The sequence below is a fragment of the Spermophilus citellus genome (assembly GCF_964194105.1).
Source record: "Spermophilus citellus genome assembly, chromosome: 17".
Taxonomy (NCBI): domain Eukaryota; kingdom Metazoa; phylum Chordata; class Mammalia; order Rodentia; family Sciuridae; genus Spermophilus; species Spermophilus citellus.
Genome location: NC_138199.1, coordinates 25,440,426 through 25,456,676, shown reverse-complemented (window position 1 = coordinate 25,456,676; position 16,251 = coordinate 25,440,426). Strand labels below are relative to the sequence as shown.

Below are 16,251 nucleotides of genomic sequence, written 5' to 3'. Positions count from 1 at the left end.
GTATTAAATATTGTGTGCTGCTGGCCCGGAAGGAAGTACGGTAGGGAAAAACAAGAGCATTACAGCTTTAGAAAAGAGGAAAAAATGGCAAAGCAGCTATAGTACCTGTGAATCCATTTCAATCAGATAAAGGAAGACCACATCTTCTCTCTCCACTTTGATAGCTTTGTGTAATGGATACTCTGTCTTGGATTTGATCATTTTGTATAACAACTGAGCACCCATACTGCTAAAGTCCTCCTTTCGTAAGTCATCCTAGGGATTAAAAACACAATGAATAGCAAAACAAAGAGTTAACAGTAATGACAACTGTCACTTAGTCTGTGTGTCAGGCCCTACTTTAGAGCTTAACATGTCCCAACTAATTCAATTCTCACAAAAACCCCATGAGATAGTACTATTGTCATTTGCATTTTACAGATGAAAAAAAAGTAAAGCATAAAGAGGCTGAATAATGCCAGGCATAGTGGCACACACCAATAGTCCCAGCAACTTTTGAAGCTAAGGCAGGAGCCAACCTAGATAACTTAGCAAAACATTGTCTCAAAAAATAAATAAGGTTGGAGATGTAGCTCAGAGGTAAAGCACCCCTGGGTACAATCCCCAGTAATACAAAACAAAACGAAACAAAAGAAGCGAAATAACTTGTGCACAATTAGACTGGGAGTAAATGGCTAATAAGCCAGTATCTGGAATCAATAGGCCCACTTCTCACACCTGTACTCTTTACCACACTACTACTCTCTCTCTCAAGATGGTAAAGCATATAAAGTGATGTAATATGGGAAAATGGTTGGACCTCATTCATTCCATTAGCAGAACCCTGAATAGAACTAGATCTCTCAAATTTTTCTGTATCCTATCCTTACAAAGGCTTAATTTGTTCAGTTTTTACTTGTACTTTACAAGCTACTCCCATGTTTCCAATAAATCTTTACCTCCCCCTCAAAAAAAAAGGTGGTAAAGCATAAGCCAGGGGCTGGGGATATAGCCCAGTTGGTAGAGCACTTGACTCACATGCACAAGGCCTGGGTTCAATCCCCAGCACCACAAAAAATTAAAAAGTACATGCTTACATGCACACATACACACACACACACACACACACACACACTGCTGATATCCCCCAAGAACCAAGGCAAATAGAAGCCCTCCCAATGAGAATAGTCCCCACCTCACTAAGCCTACAAAGATGGCAATTACAGAATCAATCAGAACTTTCATAAACAGTTTACCCATTGAGTCGTGGCTTGCCTCCACTACTGCCTGCAAGGCAAGCACTCTACCAACTAAGCTATATCCCCAGCCCCCTCTTAAAAGACAGTTCTTTTAGACACCTTTTCTGAAGTATTAAGACTCTTCCCAACATGTTGTTGCATACCAAGCAATGCACAGAAACTAGTTTACAAAACATAGCCCTGGCATTTTAAAAATGCAAAATGACAACAAAGGCATGTAAAAATGACTCCTATTATGTATAATTACAATGCAACAATAAAGAACGAAAAATTAAAATACATTTAATAATGTCTCCATCTGATGGAGAAAGCAAGGGAACACTCTGAAATGGTGCTGCGGAGTGGAACTTGGGGCCTGCTGGTCCCACAGTGGCATTCTGCTCCTGCAGTTTGGTCACTGCTTCCACAGAATGAGGGCAAAGGCAAGTGAACTTTCCAAATCTGTTTCTGAACTTGAGCTACCTTCTAGTCTGAAATCACAGAACTATCAGACTTTCAAAACTGAAAAGAGTCTCACAAAATCATCAAATCCAACTACTTATCCTTCAATATTGTAACACAAGAAAACTAGGTGCCACAGAGGCAACTGTTCTCAGAATCAGGTCCCTTGCCTGGGTATTCTGACTGGCAGTGGGAACACACTGTCCATACCTCTCAATCTCTCACTCACCCAATGACTGGCAATAATCTCTGCACAGTAGTTCATCAGTGTGCTGGCATTCAGTTCCTCTGCAGTCTGATAGAAGCGAATACAGTTCCTAACATTCACCAGGGACATAACACCCTTTTCACATCTATAAGAGAACATTAATGATGAACAGTGTTAACAGGAAAAATACAGTCACAAATGAACAAATCAAAGCAATAATCTGTGTACTGGTTGGCTATATGTAACACCACTAAAGTACAAAGTTAAACAATGTAGGCTGAGGATAAAGCTCTGTTGGTAGAGTGCTTTCCTTGCATGCACAAGGTCCTGGGTTCAATCCCTATCGTCACACAAAAAAAATTTTTTTAATGTAATTATAAATAAATTATAGACAGGCTCCCATATTTCCAAAGTACTAGAATTTCATTACAATATTATTTTGCTCAGTTCTGGTCAGAATCAAAATAAACTGCATATAAACTTGTTAATGAGCAAAAATACCTCAAATGCCTTAAAAGTAATTACATAAAACTGGCTGGTCAGATACACAGATAATTTTAAAATCAGACACAATATGAGACACATCTGTAATTTCAAACATCAAAGCTCCATTATGTGGACATTATGACTTAAAAATTATTTCAAATGATGCTCTATGCCTCAATAAAATAAAGTCTCCTTAAAAGACCTCCCAAAAGATGAATCTGTATGACATATGAATAATAACTCAATAAAACTACATTTTAAAAGCCCTCCCAAAATATCTATAAAATATAGATACAATTAAAGAGTCAGGCCGTAGAACACCAGGGTTGAGAAAAAGAGGCCACAAAGGATGTCCCCTATAAAACCAGGTTACAAGACTCCTTTGGAATCACTAATAAGAGAACATCAACTTCATCGAGAAAGAGAGAGCTATATAGAGGAAAACAAGCCTCTGATGGAGCACATCCTAACCTAGAAGGCATGGCACTGGAAAGTCCAGAGTTACCTCTACCTCATAATTCCTGGAAACCTAAGCAAGTCTCCCAAGGAACTAGGCCTATGAGGAAAAGAAGTCATGGCATGGTCCTTCGTCTCCCTTGTCTACACATCACCCTACAAATAAGATTTACCTCCAAGAGCAAACTCAGAGGCTTGTATAGTACAGTGGCAGGAGTATTCCCTGAAATTTCACCATTGCTTCTCCTAGACCATATCCTCCACCTAAACTCTTTGCTCATCAGAAAAGCCAAATGTAGTAGAGAGAGCAAAATGAACTATAAGGAAAGAAAGAGCTGGGTTGAGAGCCACTGGAAAAATTTTTTTTTTTCCCTTATACTGGGGATTAAACCTAGGGGTACTCTACCACTGAACTACATTCCCAGCCCTCTTATTTTTTGAGACAGGAACTCGCTAAGTAGCCCAGGCTGGCCTCAAACTTGCAGTCCTCCTATCTCAGCTTCCTAAGTAGCTGCCTCCAGGCTTAGCAAGATTCTCTGAATTTTAGGGCCAAATTACTTGAGTTCTTGTTTACTTCTCTGTAAAATAAGGATGATATTCTACTTCAGAGGTTTGCGGAATCTTGTGTTTTTCAAGATGAAAGAATACTAGATCTACTCAGTACAGTTTGAGGTGCACAGCAGGTATACTCATACTATAAATAACTGGCTAACAGATAATTTACAATCTCAATAGGTGAGCTTTAGATTACAGAAGTAGAGAAAGAAGCTGGGGGCAATGGCTCACACCTATAATCCCAGCTACTCAGGAGGCTGAGGGAAGAGAATCACAAGTTCAAGGACAGCCTGAGACTTAGTGAGACTGTGCCTTAAAATTAAAAAACAAAAAACCCCACGTGACCATGGGAATAGAGATGGGGAAAAGAAAGGAAAAAGGTTGTGAGAAGAACCTGGGAAGAATGAAGAACCAATTTTCAAACCTCTCTAATAAAACCTTAGATCCAGAGCAACAATATAGTCTTAGAATCATTTCTCCATCTAGCTATATATGCAGGCACCTACTTTACAAACTAAGACCTGGGCTTCAGTGCTATCTTCAACTAACATTATTGACCTGGTGTAAATAAGCACCTCTCCCAAGGTGTTTTTTTGTTTTGTTTTAAATCCAACTCAAATCACTATCTAAAAAGGTTACTATGATAGCAAGAATTCCATATGGTACTGTTCCATTCAACAGTATCATATTTCTAAACCTCAATTTTTGTATCACTGGCTTCCCCAAACTCATACCATACCACAGCAAAGTCATTCTGACCTCAGCTATGAAATCAAGGCATTCAAGCAGAAAATATCCCTTTACAGACAGATGAAAACTTTTTCTACTTTTACAATGACAGATGTTCAGGAGCTTGCCATCCTAACACGAGGAAGCCTACCACAGAAAAATCTCAGGGGGGTTAAGATTCACACCCGCAGAACACTTTACAAAGCATTTGTACAAATGCAGACAATCTGAAAATTCCATTTTCTTCCTTTTTACTGTCAAATGACAGGACTCAAACATGTTTCATGAAGACAAGACTTTTATTAAAACTGGCAGATTCCTCATTTTTACTAATTCTAGGATCCCCAGAATGCTATTTGTCATTAGGGTAGCCTATAAATAGTTAACTGACATTATTTTTTTTTAATATTTATTTTTTTAGTTCTCGGCGGACACAACATCTTTGTTGGTATGTGGTGCTGAGGATCGAACCCGGGTCGCACGCACGCCAGGCAAGCGCGCTACCACTTGAGCCACATCCCCAGCCCCTGACATTATTTACACAACCAAAGAACATGTGACCTCACTTTATCTCTCTTCTCTTTTAAAAGTAGCAGAATAGGCTTTCTTCTGAAGGAAAAATGCTTTCAATTTTATAAACAAAAATCATATAGATACATAAAAACAATCAACCTAGTTTTTAAAGTACAAATCAAGCACCACACAAACTCATGTTTGTTTTTTTTTTAATCAGTCTTGTATGTATGTGAGAAACAAAAGAACTGTTGAAAGTAAAACAACAAAAGGTGAACAGTGTTGGAATTAGAGAGGACTGTTTTTTCTTTTTATGAGTCTGTATTTTCCAAATAACATACACTGAACATGTAGTGTGCTTTTACGTGAAGAAAAACTGTACTATTAACTTTTTTCATACACATTCTTATTTTTAATAAAAGCATTTTCTTGCTAATTAAAAAAATATTTTTCATCAAATTGATGATAGTATTGTAAAACCACCAAGATCCCTACATTACAAATGAGCAACACCTGCTTCATATTGAACTGCACACATTTGTCTGAGCCCTTTCACTTACTTATCTCAAATGTGTTATTTCTCCTGCTGACAGTAGTGGGCACTCTGAGACCCTTTAAAGAGCCAATATATGAATCCACTCCTGATCTCTTCCATCCCAGCTCTTAAAGAAAGCCATGATAGAACAATTTAATACCCACATCCAACATTACAAATCTGAGCATCTGGTAATGTTGCTAGTTATGAAACCTAATCAGTCAATAAACAACAAACATTTTAATTAAAGAATCTATTACACAGATTACAATTCTCTAAACCAACCCAAGGGCATTTTTATTAAAGCAATTTAATTTGTAAGCAAGTCTGACATGGTCAATGAGAGAAAGCTCAGGAAATCTGGAAAAAATAATAATAATATAAATCACACTCAATCTAATTAAAATAAGTCTCACTTTACTCTCAGATGGTTCAAAAACAAACAAAAGTTAATTGCAAGGCTTTAACAATAAAATTAGCTTTGCTATTAAGCCAATACTACTTTGCTTATAACCTAATCCTATTGATCTTGGACCTGTTTTTGTTGTTGTTTTATTGGATTCAGATATTAGAATACACTCAAGCCAATATCAATTACAGAAGAGTTAGAAGTAAGCTGTTTACTGATTTGCAAGAAGCATAGGGGGGCAATCCCAGGGGGAACATCAGCTCCATAGTGAAAACAGAGCAAGCAGCTCTAAGCAGCAAAGTCTCTCTTGGTTCTCCTATGTGAGAGCAACACAGCAACAGGTGGAGCATTTCTTGATGGCTGAACCCAGTCCATCACCACCCAGGAGAAAAGCCATTTCTTCATGTACCCAAGAGAATATAAAAGATCACTGAGTGTTATAAAAACATATTCCATATAAAAAGATATTGCAAGGGCCACATCTCCAACTGATGCTCAAGGGCATTCTCCTGACATCATTTAGGGAGCATTTAATTTTTGTTGTTCTAAAAATGCCAACTTGGGAGAGCAAGAGATAAGATATAAGATATATAGCCTGCTATCTCCTTGGGACCTAAAAGGCAAATAACTTAAATTTAGAAACACTAGCTATAAAACTTACTGAACCACACTCTCTTGTATTAATTTAGGCATTGGTATGCTTCCAAAAGTAAAAAGTATATGATCAAGTAAAAGTATATTCATCTCACTAGATGTATCAGAAGGTAGAATAAAATGTCAAAGAAAATAGAATGGGATGGAAAGTTGAGAATTTGAATACTGTACAATATTTCATACTCAAAGTATCTGTTTACATAATTATGTAATCTCAGCTAACAGACCACAGGGGGCAAAAAAAAAAGAATACCTAAAAGTTTTGGCAAAAAGTAAGCTTGCAAAATAATACAAAACAAGGGAGATACCAGATTCTCTCCCCACCAACACCATTAAAAGAACACCTTGCAAAAGTTATTTACATTAGCAGGAGAAGCTGTTTTCCCAGAGCTTGGAATAATTAAAGCTCAGTCATCACCATCTGAGGTGCTTGAATATATCTGCTGTGACTTGCCTCTCCCTAAGGAGCTGTAGCTGAAACCGATTTGCTAGTTTCATCAATTCAGTCAGGAACACATCATCCTCTCTGAACTCCAGCTCATCTGTGTAGATCCAGCGAAGCATTGTCATTGTCACCTCAGGATTAGCATCTGGTTAAAGAAAGAAAGTAGAAAAATTGAAAAAGCACTGAATGACACCCTTAGGCCTTCTTGAGGAACACCTTTAATTTAATACTAAAAAAAAAAAAAAAATTATGGGACACCCAACTCAAAGCAATACTGAGTCATTAAAAATGGCAACAAAGCACGAGGCATGGTGGTGCACACTGTAATCCCAGCAGCTTGGGAGGTTGAGACAGGAGGATCACAATTTCAAAGCCAGCCTCAGTAATGGTGAGGCGCTAACCAACTCCGTGAGAGCCTGTCTCTAAATAAAATACAAAATAGAGTTGGGGATGAGGCTCATTGGTCCAATGCCCCTGAGTTCAATCCCTGGTACCCCCCTCCCAAAAAAATAAATAAATAAATGGCAACAAAGCAGTCTGGGCAACATCCGACTCCAGGAAAATGAAAGTTTTACATAGGTTTATGGTTAGGGAAATGAAACCACAAAAATTACAGATCAAATCACCTAGGGACAATATCTGAAACATAAGGCAAAAGTTACCATTCTAATAAAATGATTTTACAAATAAAAATGGAAAGACAGGCACTCAATGAAAAAATGAAAAATGGATATAAACAGGTAATGCAGAAAGATAAACAAAAATTACTAATAAACATTATTATTATAAATAACCACATGCAAATTTAAAGTATCTTTTCTCAAGACTAGCAGATTTAAGAAATAAACAAACTTTCCCACAGCAGTTATACACACCAAATTATCCTAAGAACACAACTGGGACAATATGGCAAAATATAATACTAAGAAACTCAGCATGGTGTTGCTTTTAATTACAAAAAACTGGAACAAAAATCTTAAAAGTACAACAAGAGAGAACTGATTAAATAAAGAATAAAATATATGCAGTGGAAAAAATCTGCAGCAATTAAAAATCTACATCTACAATATGAAAAGTTATTTACTTTAGCATGTAAAAATAGGCTAAAATATATTATAAAACAATATTTCATTTTTGTTGCACATATTCATGGTTCATATATATATGTACCCATGTGTTTATGTGTTATATAACTATACATACTATATACACATGAAGTTTTGTCTATCTAAAGATAGAAGGATATGGGCTGGGGTTGTGGCTCAGTGGCAGAGGACTTGCCTAGCATGTGTGAGGCACTGGGTTTGATTCTCAGCACCACATATCAATAAATAAAATAAATGTCAGTGACAACTAAAAAAAAAAGATAGAAGAATACATATTAAAATATTAAACCAGGCATAATTAATAACTAATTTTATCTTTACTCTTGAACATTATTTGTAAAATGTTTTTTAAAGTTAAAATAAAAACTATACAGCAATTTGGAAGAACTGCTTGAGACAAATTGTGGCATAAAATATCTAAACTATTATTTCAACTAAAACCAACTTTTGATTAGTCAAAATAAGTCTAATGATGAGAATGATGTTCAAAGGACCACTTGAAGCTGGGTGTGCTATAGCACACCTGTAATCCCATCAACTCGGAAGGATGAGGCAAGAGGACTGAAAGTTCAGGGCCAGCCTCAGCAGCTTAGGCCCTAAGCAACTTAGTAAGATCTTGTCTCAAAATAAAAATTTTAAATTTAAAAGGGCTAGAGATTTGACTTAGCATCCCTGAGTTCAATCCCTAGTACCAAGGGAAAAAAAAAAAAAAAAAAGGACCATTTGAAATCATGGTCTTTATCAGTGGTTCTCAAAGTGTAGTCCTGGGCTGCCAGAATCAGCATCATAGAGGAGGAACTTGTTATAAAGTCCAAATCTCAGGCCTACACCAGACCTCAAAATCTGAAGATGGGACAAGCATTTGTGACTAAGTCCTCTATGTTATCCTGACCTTCACGAAAGTTTAACAAATGTGCCAGTAAAGTAGAGCATCTCTGTCATCCCAGTTCCTTGGAAATTTCGACAGAAGGACTGCAAGTAGAGCCCAGCTTGAGCAGTTTGACAAGACCCTGTCTCAAACGTAGAAAAAAAAAGGGTTGCGGGTATAACTCAGTGGTACAGCCTAACATGCTCAAAGCCCTGGGTTCAATCCCCAGTACTGAAGGGGAGGAAAAAAAAAATAAAGAAAGAAAAAGAAAAACTCTTAATTATTTATAAGAAGTATAATAAGAGCCAATAACATTTTATTAATAATTAGGCAATAGTTCATTAGCTCTCATTACATAGAGTGGTGAGGAAAGATCTAAAGAGAGTAATGTCAAATGGAAATTGAAGACCTCTGATTTATGTGAATCAGGTAAAATCTACCATCACCTGAAATGATCAGGCATTACAAGAAAAAAAAAATGAATAGTGGGGAGAAAAAGTGAAATACCAGTCATTATGTTAAAGTTTGATTCTTTTTTCTCTTCTTTGGTAATATAGTAACAGCATTTTAGAAATGTTTTACGGGGAAACATTTTAAAATTAAACAGAAAGTTAGATTCATTTTAAAAATTTACTTAAGAACAAGTACTTCAACTAAGCTTTAGGTATTTCTTTGGGATTTTTTTTTTTTTTTTTTTTTTTTTTTTTTTTTTTTTTTTGTGGTGCTGGGGATTGAGCCCAGGGCCTTGCACAACATCTCCACTCCTTTTATTTTATGTTGAGACAGGGTCTTGTTAACTTGCTCAGGCGGGCCTTGAATTTATAATCCTCCTGCCTCAGTCTCCTGACAAGCTAGAATTACAGGTGTACACCACCACACTGTAAACTAGATTTAATACTTATATCATCTTAATAAAAAAGAAAAAAAAAAAAGGTGGGTCATGCAACTGTCCAGAGTTGCTCCAAATGTGAAAACACAAACTATTCCTCTCATATAGCCTTATTTTGGAAAGACAGCTTCTTCTTATCTGATAACAGAATTATCACTACCACTGCCTGTGGGAGGCCATCCTCAAACATGATTTGAGTTACCTCCCTGGCTGGGTGAGAGGCGCTTGGACACAGCGGTGTTAAAGCCATCCCACAACCCTGTCCCAGATACGAGGGCTTGTCCATGCAGAGGTGTGCCTGGCCACACTGACCTGAAGACCCAATCGCTGGCCCTGACCTTGGGATGCTGCCCCCCTTAACCTTCACTGGATGGGATTTTCCCTTGAATTTTTTTGTTCCCCAATAAAAGCTCACTCCCTGGCGTGCGCTCTCGAGCTCGCTCGCGCTCTCTCTCTCTCTCTCTCTCTCTCTCTCTCACTGGCCTCTTCTGTAAACCTCAACACGGCATTAGGTGGCTGGAGGCGGGAGCTAGGAGAAGCCTTCTAGGAGCTGGGGTTTAAAGGTAAATGAGGGGCTGGGGATGTGGCTCAAGCGGTAGCGCGCTCGCCTGGCATGCGTGCGGCCCGGGTTCGATCCTCAGCACCACATACAAACAAAGATGTTGTGTCCACCGAGAACTAAAAAATAAATATTAAAAAAATTCTCTCTCTCTCTCCTCTCTCACTCTCTCTTTAAAAAAAAAAAAAGGTAAATGAGAGTCTGTCTCTTTAATTAAAACTAACTAGCAATTTCTTATGCATCGAACCTTCTTTTATGAAGCTCACGCTGGTCGGGTGGCAGAACTGCCCCCCAACATCTTTCTTGTAGTAATCTCTCTTTAATTGTATGAAAATTTGGTTGATTTCTTTTAATTGCCAAAACCAGTAAGATTTATTTGTACGACAAACAAACCAAACTTAAATAATGATTAAAAATATCTTTTTTAAACCACCTTAAACAGCAATTTCCTGGGATGCTTTAATATTTCAAGCAAAATGAGGTTCAAGTTATTTCTAAGCTTTCTCATTTTGGTCTCTTCCTTTAATCTCCAAAATATATGGAGAATAAATTCATTCTGAGATTCATGCTAAGCAGCCAATAGTACAAAGATGGGCCACAGGGCGGGTGTGTACTTCCAACTGTATTCTTTTAGGCAAATTGAACAGTCTATCGGTTTCCAGCCTACTTACAGGAACAGCTAGTTTAGGAAATAGCCATAAAAGTTAGATGACACTATATACCAGGAGTTCTCTTCTTCTTTTTTCCTTTTTGTACTGGGGAACGGAACCCAGGGTCACTCTACCACTGAACTACATCTCCAGCCCCTTTTGTTTATTTTGAGATAGGATCTTGCCCAGGCTGGCCTTGAACTTGCAATCCTCCTGCCTCAGCCTCCCAGGTAGACTAGGAGTTCTCTTTAAACTCATCAGACTTAAGAGAAACTAGTTTGCCACCATGCCATGCATGGAATATCTACTGCTAGAGGCAATCACTCCCTCAATAGACCCCAGCACACAAACCTGAAAATTCTGTGACTTGAAAGAAGAAAAGTAACAGCCAAACTTCTGTTTCACTGTAGTCCAGAATGATGTAGACATACTTTGGAGAACTTGAGATTATGAGGCCAAAGGTTTTGTTTTTGTTTTTAATTTGATTTTAAATGAATATTTTATAAGACATTTTAAAATGAAGGGAATAAGCTTATCTGTATGCAATTAGCCATTAAATACAGAATCCTGAATTAATTAATTCTGTTTTTTAAGTCCTCTAATCCATCAAAAGCTGAGAAACATGTTTTGAATCTTCTTCAAATGAATTGGGTTTATTCTTTTTTTTAATAGTTGGACACAATACCTTTATTTCACTTATTTATTTTTATGTGGTGCTAAGGATCGAACCCAGGGCCTCGTGGGTGCGAGACGAGCGCTCTACTACTGAGCCACAACCCCAGATCCCTATTCTTTTTTTTTTTTTAACCTCCGGTTTAATTAAATTCTGAGTTTCTAACTATTTTCCTTCTCTACATAAAAATTTTTGATTAATAAAATTAAAAATTCTTGGAAGACTGTACCTTTAATCAATAAACACATTTTGGTCCAATGAAAGATATACCCTTATATATAACCTCTTGGAATAAAATTAAACACTAAATCATACTTATAAATAATCTCAGGGTCAAAAAGAAATACTAACAAGGACAAGAATTTCAGTTCTGTTATGATAGGGTAACAACCTATCCTATTATAACTGATTATGGCTAAAACTACAGAAAAACAAGTACCCGAGGATTTGGAAAAGTAAAGAAAAGCAAGGTAATTATGAAGAAAAGCAAAATTTAAGAGCAACCACACTGGATGAGTTTCCCAATTCTTTTTTTACTCTTTTGGCTCTGCCCTGAAGGTGGACTCCAGTAAAGGAGCAGAACTGCCACAGTTACCATAGGAATGGCTAAAAATGCCAATAAAAAACAGTCTTTCTGGCCAACTGAGCCAGGAAAAGGAGCCCCTCAAAACTAAATAACTAGGAAAATTCCAAAGTAAAGATAGCCAGGAAAGGAGATCTTCTAATTTTGTGTATGAACCTGCACTGGTTTGGGGCTCATCTCTGAGCTACTCATGCATGAACAATCCAATCCCATCTGGCTTTAAGAATTAAAGGGAGCTGGGCTTGGTGGTGTGTGCCTGTAATCCCAACTACTCAGGACACAGAGACAAGGGAGGATCACAATTTTGAGGTTAGCCTCAGCAGTTTAGCAAGGCTCTAAGCAACTTAGTTAGACTGTGTCAAAATAGAAAGGGTTGGGGAAGCAGTTCAATGGTAAATAATCCCTGGATATATTCCTAGCACTAAAAAAAAAAAAAAAAAAAAAAAGAAAAAAGAAAGAAAGAAAAAGAAAAGATATCTATATAGCTACCCATAGATGATCACACAGCTCTTTCTGTCTGAAACTAGAGATTCAACATTTTTCAGAAGTTTATACAGGACTCAGAGTCCACAAAGCATAACAGAACATATCATGAGATCCAAGATAAGATAAAATCCAAAATTATGACATAGGAATAACCAGGAAAATGTGTCCATTTCTTACATTAAATACAATTGACAAAGCTGGGCACAGCGGTTCACACCTATAAAACCAAGGACTTCAGAGGCTGAGGCAGGAGATGGCAAGTTCAAGGTCAGCCTGGGCAATTTGGCCACACCCTATCGAAAAATAAAAAACTAAATAAATTAAAAAGACTAGGGATATAGCTCAGTAGTGTCCAGGGGAGGGAGAAAGCCAAATCAACAGATGCCAGACCTGAAATGACTCAGTTGTTGAATTTATCTCAGACTTAAGAGCACCCAAATATAACTATGCTTCAAGAGTTGAAGAAAAGCAAAGTTAAAATGAAAGGACAGGCATTTTTTCAGCAAAGAGATGATTTAAAAAAAGGAACAAGCACAACTTATAGAACTGAAAAATACAATATTTTTAATAAAAATTCACCCAATAAGCTCAAAAGAAGAATGAAAATGACAACAGAAAAAGTCAATTAATTTGCAGATTAAGAGAATTAACCAATCTGATGAGAAAAAAAAAATTAAGGAGACCTGTGAGACAAAAGGTTTAGTAATATGTGTAACTAGAGTCTCAGAAGGAGAGACAAAGATTAAAGAAAAGAATATTTGAAAAAATGATAGTCAAGAACTTTCCTAATTTAGTGAAAACTATAATAATAGAATCAAGATCAGTGAACTCCAGAAAGAAAATAATATTCAGACATATCATATTCAATTAGATGAAAAGTAACCATAAATAAGAAATCTTAATCATCTCATCATACCCATTAGGATGGCCATTATCAAAAACACAAAAAGTAGCAAGCATTGATAAGGATATGGAGAAATTAGAACCCTGTGTACTACTGGTAGGGATGTAAAATAGTCCAGTCACTACGGAAAACAATATGGCAGTTCCTCAAAAAATTAAAAATTTTTAAATTTATTTATTTATTTATTTTTTTGTGGTGCTAGGGATTGAACGTAGGGCCTTGTGCATGCGAGGCAAGCAATCTACCAACTGAGCTTGAGCTATATCCCGAGCTAATTTTTTTAAATACTCCAGATACACTGGTTGGAGTGTATCTCAGGGGCGTGTATAGGTCCTTGGGTTCAATCCCCAGTACTAAAGAAAAAAAAAGTAAATAAATTAAAATATAATACTATTTAAATTACCCAAAAGAAGGCATGAACAGAACACAGGAGAAAAAAAGAGGGGATGAACAGTTTAAAACAAAAAAATGAAACAGTAGCCTTCATTATTTAAAACAACAACAACAACAACAAAACAAAACAAAACACATTAACTATTAATGAACCTAAGCCAGGTGTGGTGGTACACTCCTGTGATCCCAGCTACTTGGAAGGCTGAGCAGGAGGATCATAAGTTCAAGGCTATTCTGAGCAACTGGGCAAGATCCTATCTCATTATAAATTTTTTTTAGAAAAGGGCTGGGGGTGTACCTCAGTGGCACAGTGCTTACCTACCATGTGTGAAACACAGGGATTCAATCCCCAGCAACAACATGTGAAAACATATGAAAGGATATCTACATAGCTACCCATAGATGATCACACAGATCATTCTGTCTGAATCTAGAGATTCAACACACACACACACACACACACATACACACAAAACTTCTATTTCTAAAGTACAACCGATGTTATGAGAACCTTTAAGGAATTCATAGAATTAGGCAAAAAAGAAATCACAAAAATACTGAACAATCAGCCACCTTGATGTAACTGACATTTTTTATAGCATACTACATCCAACAACTGCAGAATACATTTTCTTTTCAAGTGCTTACAGCAGATTCATCAAGACAGATCATAGGCTGAGCCATAAAACAAGTTCCCAATAAATTTTAAGGTGTCAAAATCACATAAAGTATATTTTCTTTCTGTAATAGAATCAAATTAGAAATTAGTAAGAATTAATTATCTAGAAATAACTCAGATATAAGGAAAATAAGCAACATGCTTCTATTTTTTATATTTTTTTATTGATTGTTCAAAACATTACAAAGCTCATGATATATCATCTTTCATACATTCGACTCAATTGGGTTATGAACTCCCATTTTTACCCCAAGCAACATGCTTCTAAACAGTTCATGGGCCAAAGAAGAAATCACAAGCAAAATTAGAAAATAATCTGAACCAGGCGCAGTGGCACACAGCTGTAATCCCAGCAGCATGGGAGGCTGAGGCAGGAGGATCTCTAACTCAAAGCCGGCCTCAGCAATGGTAAGGCGCTAAGCAACTCTGTGAAACCCTGCCTCAAAATAAAATACAAAATAAGGCTTGGAATGTGGCTCAGTGGTTGAATGCCCCTGAGTTCAATCCCTGGTACCAAAAAGAAAAAGAAAAGAACCTGAACTACATGATAAATTCATAGGATTCACCTACAAAAATATCTATAGGGACTTAAGAGCTTTGAATGCTTATATCAGAAGATCTAGAATAAGTTATATAAGGTTCCACTTTAAGAAACTAATGAAGCAAGCCAGGCGTGGGCCCATGCCTATAATCCCAGCTAGGAGAGAGGCTGATGAGGATCTCAAATTCAAGGCCATCCTCACCGATTTAGCAAGGCCCTAAGCAATTTAACACTGTCTTAAAACAAACAAAACCATAAAGTGGGGGGGGGGGGGGGGAAGAGGCTACAAATGACACCTAAGAAGTCACATAGAAAAGACCATATGCTTTATGCTTCCATTTATATGAGTCCATAAAATGCAAACATCTATAACAACTGAAAGCGGATCAGTGGTTACATGGGGGTGAAAATGGAAAAAGAGAGATTACAAAGAGACACAAAAAATTTTTTTGGAGAGAAGGAAATGTTTGTTTATTATTTTGCAGTAATGGGGATTGTTCTAGGTAAGTACACTAAGTACACAAGTACATTCCAAACCTTATTTACTTATTATTTTGGTACAGGGGATTGAACCCAGGGGCACTTTACCCTAGTCCTTTTTATTTTGAGACAGCATCTTGTTAAGTTGCTGAGGGTCTTGTTAAATTACCCAGGCTGGCTTCAAACTTAAAATCCTTCTGCCTCAGCCTCCTCAGTAGCTAGGATTACAGGAGAGTGCCACCCTTCCCTGCAAAATGTTTATCTAATTGTGATGATAGTTTCACAGATATATCCATAAGCCCAAACAAATCAAACTGTACATTTTAATTTGGGCAGTTTATTGGACTTCCATTGAAATAAAAAGCAACCAAAAGTTAATGATGTAGATTCTACAACTGCCTGAGTTCAAATGCCAGTTCTATATTTACTAGGTGAATGACCCCTGGCTAGCTAGTTAATACTGCTATGCTTCATAGTCTCTTATTTAAAATGGAAATAAAGAACAATACCATCTTTGAGTGTTGTTTTAAAGATAAATCAGTCAATAAATGTAAAGCTCTCAGCCACTACTTAGTAACTGCTATTTATAATTTCACTACTATTATAACAACTATATAGAAAATTAATCATAAGGGCAAGAGTACCTATTAAAATAAATTTGAGGTGGGGCTGGGGTTGTGGCTCTGTGATAGAGCACTTGCCTAGTATGTGCGAGGCCCTGGGTTCGATCCTCAGCACCACATAAAAATAAATAAATAAAATAAAGGTATT

The 16,251-nt window shown here is 36.9% G+C and overlaps 1 protein-coding gene across 5 annotated transcripts in view; it reads right to left on the bottom strand.

The window, feature by feature from the left end:
* The window catches only part of ANKFY1 (ankyrin repeat and FYVE domain containing 1), an 84,885-nt gene that overhangs the window by 39,098 nt on the left and 29,536 nt on the right, over nucleotides 1–16,251 (bottom strand). For 4 of the 5 annotated variants that reach the window (XM_081272887.1, XM_081272886.1, XM_081272884.1 and 1 more), the window contains exons 4-6: nucleotides 6,679–6,814; nucleotides 1,909–2,032; nucleotides 106–255 (exon numbers count right to left, since the gene is read on the bottom strand). In XM_081272887.1, the coding sequence (XP_081129013.1) occupies nucleotides 106–255; nucleotides 1,909–2,032; nucleotides 6,679–6,814 (410 nt within the window). Of the gene's footprint in view, nucleotides 1–105; nucleotides 256–1,908; nucleotides 2,033–6,586; nucleotides 6,815–16,251 lie in introns of those variants that run through there. The other variant, XM_081272888.1, reaches the window with a different exon arrangement.